The 12137-nt window shown below is 43.3% G+C and overlaps 1 protein-coding gene across 1 annotated transcript in view; it reads left to right on the top strand.

Annotated features, from left to right (window-relative positions):
- The window catches only part of grid1a (glutamate receptor, ionotropic, delta 1a), a 207445-nt gene extending 201023 nt beyond the window's left edge, over window positions 1–6422 (top strand). Inside the window, exons 15-16 of the mRNA XM_053436519.1 lie at window positions 1088–1328; window positions 5991–6422. Coding sequence (XP_053292494.1) covers window positions 1088–1328; window positions 5991–6422 — 673 coding nt within the window. The remainder of the gene's footprint in view (window positions 1–1087; window positions 1329–5990) is intronic.
- Window positions 6423–12137: the final 5715 nt, after the last annotated feature.

Below are 12137 nucleotides of genomic sequence, written 5' to 3'. Positions count from 1 at the left end.
GACACAGATTCAGAAGAACATGTTTGATATTCTCTGTTCGTGCTATTTGTCCGTTGTTTTTGGTAAATCTGTATTTTTCCCCCCAGACACAAGACAGACAGTCTTTTCAGTGCAGCCTTACAAGAATGATATAAGTGAATTTTAAATCGAGGCAGCAAGCATTCTCCTCCAAGTAAAATCTGAATTCAGAACAAACAACGTCTGAAATTGGACGATTGATCACTCAAACTGTTCCAATGGTGAAAGATCCAAAACACATCACTAGCAGGAAGAGAACTGGTGAATACTTGAAGGCGTCTGCATTTGTGATCTTTCATTTGTTTCCCTATCATTTAATGTCAGAAGCCGTGGCAGCTGTGTGTACATATGTCTGCGTGTGCCCTTTCGCTCTGAATGGATTGTGCCGGCCTCGTGCTCGGGCGCTCATGTGCCAGTCACCGTTGAAGAGGTTGAATGATGCTGCGCAGAGAGCTAACCGCTCCGATGAGACAGATTCACTGTCTCAGCCGTCATCGGTCTCCAGCAGGACATCCCATGCATCAGCCTTCTGAACGCTAACTTATGGACTGACTGTAGTATTTGATCATCTCGGGTTTCCGCGCTCACAGTTTGATGTGAGACCGATTTGTCTTGCTGTAGTTTTCCTCCTCGTTGTTTACATAGAACTGGTCTTTCAGCTCTTGTCCGCTCTTATGAAGAGTTTCAGCGCTGCATCACTTAAACGTTTTATTCTCTGCTGCTGTGCGAACGGCAGTTGAACAGCATTTAACTCCCTATGGGTGTTAAATAAACTCAGAGTCAATACTAATACGGTCCGTCATTATGATCTCCATGTAATTACAGTCATGCAGAGGAGTGTAATGTTGATTTTATTATCCGCCTTCATGTTTGTCCAAGATAAATTATTAGATTTTTCCATTCTCTATTTCACCTACTTTGTTATTTGACTTGCTCAGTAATTAGCATCGAACGTATTCTGGATCGATGCTCTCAACTGCTTGGTGCAGTGTCCTGGAGTGTTATCACATGGTGCTGTGCTGCGGCTGCATGTGCAAGTCCCGCTCACTCCTGTCTCTCTCCTCCACAGGATTTTGGAGCTTCAGGAAAAAGGCGACCTGGACATCCTGAAGCAGAAGTGGTGGCCACAGAAAGGCCGCTGCGACCTGCAGAGCTACGCCGACGCCCAGCCGGAGGGAAGGGCGCTGCACCTCCACAGCTTCGCCGGTGTCTTCTGCATCCTGGCTGCCGGGCTGCTGCTGGCCCTCCTGGTGGCCGCACTGGAGACCTGGTGGAACAGCAACCGCTGCCGAAGAGAGCAGCCCAAAGAGGTGACCACTGACAACTCGTCGGGCCAGGGCCCAGGCCTAAGCCTGCTAACCCAGAACCGGGCCATGGCGGCTACCACGGGTCCCCCTGCCCCTCCAAGGCCCCGGTCGAGACCCAGACCCCCGGGCCCCCCGGTCCTGCCCAGAGATGCCACTGCCACACTCTACTTTATGGATCCAGCAGGCGCCGACGCCAGCCCCGATTTAGTAGAGCTGCAGTACACCCAGTTGTAATAGGTGTGCCCCTAATGATAGTCCAGACATCATGTGATCGATCTACTCATTCCTTCTCATGTTGGGAGAGAGGTTGGGGTGCTTTGTCAGGGACTTCTCTGAGGCTTCTCTCTCAAACACACTCGCTGGGATTCTCTCTCATACCGATGCATAGAAACACTGCCTACAGCTCGGGCTGAAAAACAACCACTGGTGCTCGTGTGAGAGAGCCGCAGCCGCAGTGATGTCAGCAAATATATTGTTGAATTACAGTTTCAAAACCACATAATGAAATTGTACTTCTGAGTCACGATGTGCTTCAGTTGTACAATAGCTCTCTTTAGCTAATCCATTCAAGTCTTAATGCTTTAGAGCCCCGACTTCGTCTCGCTGCTGTCGACTGGGCAGCCCCTCTGCATGAGGCGCCCAGACAACTAAGGCTTGACATGGATCCCTAAACTAAAGTGTGAGCAAAAGCAGATAGGGAAAAGAATCTGAGCCATGACCCGCCTGTCTGACGCGACAGTCCAACAGTCCAACAAACCACTGGCCGAGGACACCCGGTTAAGACCCAGGCCTGTAATCACAGCCAATTGAGCTCCACCAAGGCTGTTCTTTTTGGTGCAGACGAGAGTTTGAGTTGCTGCTGTTGATTTCTATTTCCGTCTGTGTACAGCTGCTCTCATAATAACCACATACTGCTGTCATGAGAAACCTACAACAAAGAGCACGGTCTCGTTTACAGATCATTAGACGTGTTAGATGTGTTTTTGTCAGTACATCCATGAGTATTTTTGCAAATCGGTTGATGCAGTAATCTTTTGATCGTTGAACACTTATCTTCAGACTTAAAATGTGACTGTTAAAGATGTGCAGTGTACTTTGTTACATACATTTGTCAGAACAGAGCAGCTTAATCCACTGACTGAGGGAAAATACTAAACATTGGAGAAGCACAAGCCAAACAATTTAAGTCTCCCACGTTTTCCAGTTTCACATTCATCTAAATCTTGAGTTTTAACATTTTTGTTAAGCAAAATTCAAAGATGTTGACAATGAGCATTTTTCACCACATCGATGACGGTGAAACAAACATCCATCCATCTTGTATCGCTAAGAGGAAACTCAAAATAACTAAACCTGCTGCTGCTGCTGCTACAGTCTGTTCAGCTCCCATTAGTTTACTATTATAACAAAAAACACTAGCCTGGATGCCAGACGAACTTAGCCCCGCCCACAACATTTTTGGTCGGGCAGTTCGGTCTGGAGTCGCTCCATTGGGAAAAAATTATGGGGCGTGTTTCAACTGACCAGGAAGTAAAATTACTCTTCGCTCAATTGGATAGACCTACAACCAATCAGAGCAACGTAGTATGTGACGTATGCTAAGCAACGCATTGTGAGTTATTTACCGGGTTCACACCGGACGCTTCAGCGCAGCGCCAAGCCTTAAATAACAGCTGGCTCCCATCCACTCCCATGTTAAAACTTTGTGCCGGTCACACCGGAGGCTGAAGCACCGCGAGGCAGCCTTGGCGCAGCGCGGTGCTTCAGCCTCCGGTGTGACCGGCACAAAGCCGTGCAGCGAACTACTGGATCAACGGGTGATATTATTAGCGCTGCCCGGCGGTTCAGCGTCGCTTCAGTGTCCGTTGTGAACAGCCAAGCGCCGGGGCGATAGGGATTAGCGCGGTGCTTTGGCGTCGCCTCCACGTTCTGTGTTCCTCTTTCAAAATGAATGCGCTGTCGATGTCTTCTAAAACAGACTCAATGGCAGCATCTACACATCTCAGCTCGCCAGCGGCAGGCATGTTTGTTGAAAACGAATTCAACCCGAGGGCACTTTGGTGACGTGGTTGATTACGTTACTGTTGATCATCTGTCAATCATCGTATAAAGCCCGCCCTGACAAACTGATTGGCCCGGTCGGGCCATAATTTTTTCCCAATGGAGCGACTCCAGACCGAACTGCCCGACCAAAAATGTTGTGGGCGGGGCTAAATTCGTCTGGCATCCAGGCTAAAAAAACACTATAACCGGTAAATAAACGATTATATTATTTCAAGTTGAGGCTCATTTTACACTATTACTATCTTAGTAACTATCAAACTTACGTTGCATGTGTCATGTGACATCCTGGTCCCATCGTGATTGAGTGATCGCACCTGCGGCAAACTTGAGGCAGTTTTAATTAGCAGTTGGTTCAAGTCAACTCCCTTCTACCAACGTTTTACAGTTTTCATTCAAGCCTTTATTGAACAAGTGTTTAATATTCAGAAGGTAAATCACTTTTAATAGTTCGAAGCATCATGACAGCACAAGCACTCAGTATGTGGACATTGTGACGGCCATTTCCAACAACTGTAAGCCTCAACAATCAATATTAAGGAATAGTTGAGGTTTTTGAAAATATTATTATTTGCTTTCTTGCTGAGACTTAGATTAAAAGAGTTAGACACCAGTCTGGAATCAGACGGTTACAGATCTTTCATCCAATTCTCAGTAAGAAAGCAAATAAAGAATAATTTCCAAAATGCTGAACTATTCTTTTTTGAATTGCCTAAGTAATAATTAATTGCAATTATATGTCAATACCCAGATTCAAAGGGGACCGTTTGAGTTATGTATCATTGTCTCATCTCCAGCAGGTGACTAAGGATTACGGTCTGGAAAGGGTCTCTGGCCCATTGACATATAATGACATTACGAGCACATCACCTGAAGGGAGGCGGCACATATGGACAGTCAGAGAGAGAGAGACTGGGAGGAGGCCAAGGCTCTTGACAAAGGTCAGGAGAGGCCTGACATACAGTAATGGATGGTCATTGGCTGTGTCAGGGACAAGGGGCGGGGCATGGGGGCCGGGCAGGGGTAGACTGTAGTCGTTTCATCTATCATCTCACCCCATAGTCCCTCCTGTTGTTTGCCCTCTTGTTTTTTGTCCTGTCTTCAGGGTGGCTCGACTTTAACGGGTGCATGTGTGGAGGAGAGGGTGGAGTCAAAAGTGAGCATGGTAGCATGAAGCCGGAAATGTACTTCCTTTAACAAGGTCTGTGTCGGTAGCCTGCATCGGTTTGGTGCGTCAGACGTTCACATACTCAGAAATTCACGCTACATGTCCGTCAGATAGAATACGTACTGGTAACAGTCGGGGAAGCTATTCGCCATTATCACAACGTAGTTGCTCTTGTGCATTTGAAGCCACTGTCTGCACAATAGCGTTCAAGTTATGGAGTCGCGGTCACAAGGTCCCGCGGTGCACATGCGAATCAATCGGGAGTCAGTCTAACCAAATTTGAGAAAAAAATGTATTTAACGTTTACTTTAACTGTTCAGTTTTGTCTAAATCCCATATGCTAACATGGAGTAGGGCGATTTATGACCAATACTGCAGCCATCCACCAGGTGTCGGTTGAGACACTTTGGATTCGCTTTTAGGGAGCTGTCATGTCTTCCACCTTAATATACAGTACAGTGTATAATCTGTGCTGTCCCCTCTAGTGGAATACTCTGGTTATATACATACTACACATGTAATACATCATTTGTATGGGAACAAATAACTATCTATGCGAAAGCGTGGTTAAAAAACAAGTTGTTCTCCGGCTCTAGTTTGAAGTAAACACATGCTCTCTTTTTTTTGGCCTCTCCCTCTTCTCCCATATTTGTGTTGCCTCATTGTTTCTGGGTGAAACAAATTGATGAATTTCCTCAGTATGATTTAAATGACTTTGATTAACTGATATCAATTGCTCTGTCTTTATTGGAGGTTTATTGTCACAAAGTCTAATTCATTGGATCGGTGCAACCATTGGAAGCCTTGTTAACGGCTGATGCTTTTCATGCAAGAGTCGCCTCCTGCCGATGTGTGGTCTTTTAATTAACAAAATTTACACACTTCTGCATGAAGAGACATCTTCATTCAAGTTCATTTCAGATGTGGAGACATTAGCTTTTTATAATCCAATATTTAAGACTTGGTGTTTTAGGGTAATGTCTCCCTCAAAGTCAACTGCTTGAAAAATCTCAGCATATTATGAATTTATGTGTTTGGGTTTTGTAAATTAAGCAGAAATAAGCCAGTGTGTTGTTTCAGAATCCTTCAAACACACATGAATAGAACTGGCTGTGTGTTAGACTTTGTCTCACTGAATGAAAGAGCGGTCTGCTCAGCATGTACTGTGCTCGGTGGTTATGATGGTGATAATGAAACAACCTTTATAACCTGTCTCCTTCTGTCTTCTTTCCCTCTCTATCCCCATCCTGTTCTTCCTTTTAAATACCTGACCCCTTCCACCGCACATTCATTTCACTTTTATTCTTTATCACACTTGCTCTTAATTACATTTATGCTCTCCCTTCCATTACAACCTCTGCTCACCATCCTTTCTCGTGGCTTCTTTTATTCTACACACTCATTGTGGCTCTGGCTTTCTTTTCATCCGTCTCTAGGACAAAGAGGTGAACCTGGAACAGGTCCACCAGCGTATGAACAGCCTCCTGGACGAGGACTTGGCCCACAAGCAGCTGCCGGGCCAGTCTATCGAGATCTCTGCCCTGGACATTGGCAGCATGCATCCCAGCCAGTCCCTGGAGGCCCTGTCTGCTCGCGACTACTCCCGGGGGTCGCGGCCAATGTCTGTGACCACCTTCCTGCAGGAGGGTCACGGGCCAGGAAGGACACTGGGTGCAGGGGCTGGCAGGACCTTGCCCCTGCCCCTCAGCAGTGCCACCATGCCCTCTATCCGCTGCAAACACAGGGCGCCCAACGGGGGCCTCTTCCGGCAGAGCCCAGTGAAGATGCCCATGCCAATGTCCTACCAACCAGTGCCAGGAGGAGCCATCCCAGAAGCCGGCGAGCTCAGCCACGGGACATCAATCTGAGCACGTTGAACATTCACTGACACTCAAGCTCAGACTGGAGCACTGTACAGAGCTGACAGTGTGAGGAGATATAAATAAAACACTAAAAAAGGATTTTTATCACCAGTGATGAGGAGTCGGTGGAAGAGGACTCGTGACAACACACTGGGACTTTAATGTACATACTTGTAAGTAAAAGAGAGATAGAAGCAACATTAAAAAGTGTATTTTGAATATTCTCAACAGTTGAGTTTAAAAAACACAAAAGTAAAAAAAAAAAAAGTAAAAAAAATGACTGTTTGAATGGCTTTGTAAATTTAGTTCTTTATGAATAAAGGTGACGATTCTTTGTGGTTGTTTTCTAAGTGCCAAGTTCAAAGATGTTTTCTTTCAGATTAACATTAACTGAATGTACTGTAAGAAATCATGATGATGATACAAAAAAAAAAGACATTTCACACTTAAACGACATTGGAAGAATTTATTTGTTTCGTATGAAAACAATAAAAATATGATACAAAAATGCAGATGTGTGTTTGAAAAACATTGAGATCCATGTTGTCATGTCAGTGAGTATCCGCGACTCTGGGATTATTTATACAATGGTGTAAAACGAGGAAAGCCTGAAACGTTGACGCAATTTACTCTTTTTCTTAATTCAAAACAAAGTAATTAGGTAATATTTTGATTTGTTTTCAAATACTCATCATAACCCAACCACTGTTTCTTGTATTCAATTTAAACTTAGTGACACTTAGTGACACTTAGCTCATCCAATACTCTCTCTATTTCCTCTTTGGTTTCCATTGCTGGAGGAGTCCCTGAATGATGTTTACTGCCAGAATCTTGATTTGTTTCTATGTTCAGGAACAAGTTTTAGGTGAATGGCTACATAAGTTTAAATTAGATCACTTTAAAACTACCCTTGGGGAAAATGAGAGTTAGTTCTTCACCAGGTTTTCATTTGTTGATGTTATTTTGAAGTAGAATTTCAACCTTACCAGTTCCAACCAACAATAACGACCAGGGAGAAGCAAAAATTACGCCCAAAACAACACTAGTGGCCATTTTACCCATTTAATAGCAACTGATAATTGAACCACCTGACAACCGACCCGAGGGTCACCTTGGCAAATCTATCAACACACGTATACAAGAGAAACCGAAAACTGCTCGTGTGGGGAATAGAGGATAATTGCTCACATTGGAGCTGACTCACAAGCCACCTCCACACCATCAGCAGCCCAGACGGACACATATACGGGGGCTGTGTTAACAAACTGGGGGCCGATGCCAGCACCAGCACCAGGGGCCCCACATGGAGACAATAGATGGGTGGACGTCCAGTAGAGATGTCCAGAATCTGCAACCAACTGTTTTTCATCCAGTCAAACTAAAACAGTCGAGAGGATACCTCACAGATTCATGAACAAAATGGATCCGATATGAGCAAATATCTGGTTTTGATGATAAAAGATGTGAAATAAAGCAGCAACCGTTGATTTATATAAATCTCAAAATATTAACCAATTCCAGCTCTTTATATTTGTGTATTAATTTGTTGCTATGGTTTTGGATTATTGCCTGGAACAAGTAATTTGAAAATGTCCCCTCTGGTTTTTGGAAAAAAAGATTTCACTACTTCTATTTCCCGTTGTTTTCACCAAATCACCAATCAATAATAATAAACTGAAAACTACAATTACTTTGGGTTAGGGTAACGTTATCAACAGAATCTTCCTGCTGTATTCTCACATGGACTCACTCTGACCTTTTACTCGGAGGCTGGCGAGGAGAGTTCCAGAAGAAGTCCGAGCAACTGTCTCAGACCTTTTGTGTTTCTAGCTTAATAGACTCAGTGCTGACAGCAGGCAGCAGCTTTCCCTTCACATTATGTCAGTCTCTTACACACCTGTCTATGTGACGTGAACGTGAGGATGCTGCAGCTAGTGTTTAAAATAATGACTGAATGTAGGAGGGATCATTTTGTGTATTTTTCATCCATCAGTCCAAATTAATCAAACAAGCCACAATCTGGTACTGAGAGAATGAGAATGGTTATAAGTCTGGAAGAATAAAACATATCCAGACACTTTTTAAGATTTGTTTCAAGCAGAAAATTCAAACAGTTGGTTTTCAGTTATGAAAATGTCCTTCTTTTCCTGATCTGACATGAGGGTAAATATATAATCTTTTTAAGATTATGGTCAAAACAAGAAATTTCCCCTGAAACTCTACGATACTAACTTGTAAAACATGTGAAAAAAGTGTTAGTAAGACAAAATATTTAAAAAATCATTGATTATAGTTTTTCTATTTAGTTAAGACAATATAAGACATATTTCCTTTTACTACTTAAATATGACAGATATATTCTCTTGTAACTCACCACTACAGATGCAACTATTTACTTTTTTCCGTAACGTGAATTTTTGAAAATAACTATTTCACCATCGCCGACTTGAGGAAAAACAAACCTGTGTCCATCATCAGCTCTAGGATGACTGCAGGAGTCGATTAAGGTTTTACTGTTCCCTATTTATTCCTGTATTTCACCGTCACTGACCCACGCTCTCGTCCTGGTGACGCCGGTGACTAATACTAACTAATGCCTCCACTTCTACACTTGGAGCCTCCATCTGCTTGTTTGCACCTGACGGCAAAGCGTTGAACCAGGAGGATCTAATCGAGATCTCTGGAGGAGTCACTGCTGCAGCAACTCGGACATGACATCTCACTGCAAACACTGGCACGACACCTGGTTCACGGGCAGGTAGCACATTGTGTGTCCCAGTGAGGGGGTTTCACTTCGACCGCAGCCTGCCCCCTGAAGTTGAAAAGTTCAAAAGCAAGGAAGACTTTTAAAATTGCCTCCCTCCAGTGTGAGAGTGTGTGTGATGCATTTTAGCATAGCCGAGCGAGGAGATCTGTCCGAGCTCATGTGCGTGGAGATTGTTGATTTGCACCCGTCACCTCTCCTGCGCTGCGATCCTGCCCTCCGGTCCTGGACGTGGTGCTGAGCAGAGCTCTGAAGTCTCCATGGCTGCGCTCTAAGGAACCGCTGACCTTGTTCTTGAGAGCGGAGCTGAGTCCTGTCAGGGACGTACTTCCTGTTTGTGCCTCGTACAAACACTCCACTGTTACCACTTTGTGTCAAGACTCATCTTGTGACATGGCCTCTTTCACCCCCGCATCCGACACAGCACACGCAGAGTCTCCGCCTCACTTACAGATCCAGTTCTCCAGAGGAGCCAGCCGAGCCACTGAGAAAACTTTCATCGGAGCAGATTATTGAAGAGTTCATCCAAAAAATACATTTTTAAACATTTCTTAATGCAGAATGAAGTTAATATAAATGTGAAAACAATCTCCTCCTGATATAGAAATACAGCTAATGTGCTCTGCATGGATGGAAACCTCCTAATGGCCTTATATGACTTGTAAAGCCAAAATCCCCACCAGTTTTTTCACGGAGCACATTATCACAAGAACAGGGACTTAGTAATTGTACAATTCTGCCATACATGACTCGCATGAATAGTCTGTATAATTAGCTCGTGTGGGCAGTGCGAGGCAATCTGCTGTAAAATAACTTCTATTCTCCCTGCGGGGAGATCACTGACCGTCTGTCCAGACTGCCTCTGCAGCCTCATTATCCATGCATTGAGCCATCATACCTTAAACTGCGTGCAGGGCTTTCGCTTTCTGGTCCGGGGGGGGAAGCTCTTTGCCTCTTTCACCCTAAAAACTTTGGATTTAATGATTTTCATTTAGATGTTTCCATATTTCCTGTAAAATAGGCTCTTAGCTTTTCTTTATATGACAACAAATACAACTTATTGTACAACATTATTCAAAATTACAAGTAACAAGTAAATGGATAATGATTTTTTTTTTGTGTTTAAATTATTCTGATTGTGATCTCGGTCTTCTTTAAAAGGATGGCAAGTATTTGGTAATGATGATTTTCTAAAGCAAATCTATTGCTCGCCAGCCATTTATGGCCGGCATAATGAATCACTTCTTAAAATACACGAACAGCAGAATGGGAGCTTTAATTGGAAAACATTAATTGATTCAACTGCAGGTCACTGAAGGCACAGTTTGACATTTGGGAAGTTAACTTATTTTTCTTTTCCTTTTCTGAGCAAATGTAAAAGTGATAATTTGTCATTTTAACTGCGGATAAGTGCCAAACTGTCTCTTTGCCACTTTCCTCAAACTGTCAGACTTTTCCCTTTTCTGACAGAATGCAGTAAATTGTTGGGCGGAGTCTATGAGGAGAAACTCCACTGGTGCAAATACAGATTTGAATCTGATGAATTCTCATCCTGATAAGTAAAATGCTCAAATATTATTGTATTCCAGTCAACCAAAGTACTAAGGAAGTTCAAATCTTGATAATGACAGAAGATGAACAGTCAAAAAATTACAAAAACACTTGAGAATTTATCATTTAATTCTCTAAAATAGGAACCTCAACCTCTTGGTAGCGCTAGAGGCATGTTCCCCCCTTTGGTCACCATGAATCACTGCATTAATTTCCATGATAATCTGTTTTTCTCCCGTGAATAAAGTAGCGAAGTGTTCCCTGCGTATGACAGTAATGATGAAATAGAAGAAGATAATAAATAGGATTTATTAAACTTTATGGTTAAGCCAGGTGGGGGGAAAAGTAGATATTTATGCTGTGAACCTTTGGGACGAGAAGAAACACTCAGACCTGCTCCTTTAAACAATGAAATAACAAACACGCGCCCCATTCCTCACATTATAATAAAAAACACAGTGTCCTAAAAAGTGTTGCATTTTTCATGAAGCTGAAGGGCCTCTGCTGTGAGAGGACAGGTGTTACACAACGTTATTTCATAAAGCTGCACAAGAACTCCGCTGCTAAATTATGTATTCTTCGCTGCTTATTAAACTATTTGGTGGTGCACCTACGGTAAAATCTTTTTGATCTGACTACCAGCATAAAAATATACAAACCCTGGAAACACTTTGTTCTGTCGCAGCCGTGGAGAGAAGGTAAGGAGAGCTTTTCTCAAACGTGGAGGATTGGCCTTTTTGTGTCGAGGCCGACATGTTTGGCTTTGGCATAATGTCTGCATTTAAAACGCAGCTTGGCACCGTGGTCTGAGGGTCATCTAACAGTACGAAGAATATTCCCTGAGTGGGAGTGAGACGAACAAAAGTGTGTATATCCAACGTCGTACTTCCTCCCAGTTTGAAATCTCTAAATGCTCAAGAGGTTAACTCGTGTCCGTGAATCGAGTCAAATCAAACAAGAGCATGGTTGGCTGGTGTTAATACGTTTTTTAGCCTCCAGCCACTTAACAACATTTAGCAGCATTAGCAGATGTACAGAGCCGAAGGGGTTCAAGGACACGTCTGGCACCATTATCTCATCTTTTCATTGTTGTGAACAAATTCCCCGGAAAAGACCAAAACTCATAAAGAATTTATCCAACTAACGAGTACTTACTGTGCAGCCAAAAGTGACTCACTGTAAATTATTCCTCTGAGTCACGGACCTCCAGTGTTGTCCAAAAACGATTCGAGCCCCTGAAAGCCAATCCATTTTCTCTGCAGCATTAAATATCCCAAGTAAATATGCAACTGTCAAAGTTAAATAAATATCTAAAGGGCTGATGCTCTGAAACTCGGCTGATGTGTTTCGGTGTCGTCTCGTCAAGTTTGGTTTGAAATGAATGAAAACAGAAATAAGAAAAACAG

Source organism: Pleuronectes platessa, chromosome 12 (genome assembly GCF_947347685.1).
Source record: "Pleuronectes platessa chromosome 12, fPlePla1.1, whole genome shotgun sequence".
Classification (NCBI taxonomy): domain Eukaryota; kingdom Metazoa; phylum Chordata; class Actinopteri; order Pleuronectiformes; family Pleuronectidae; genus Pleuronectes; species Pleuronectes platessa.
The sequence above is the reverse complement of the archived record's forward strand: the minus strand, read 5'-3'. Positions and strand labels throughout refer to the sequence as shown.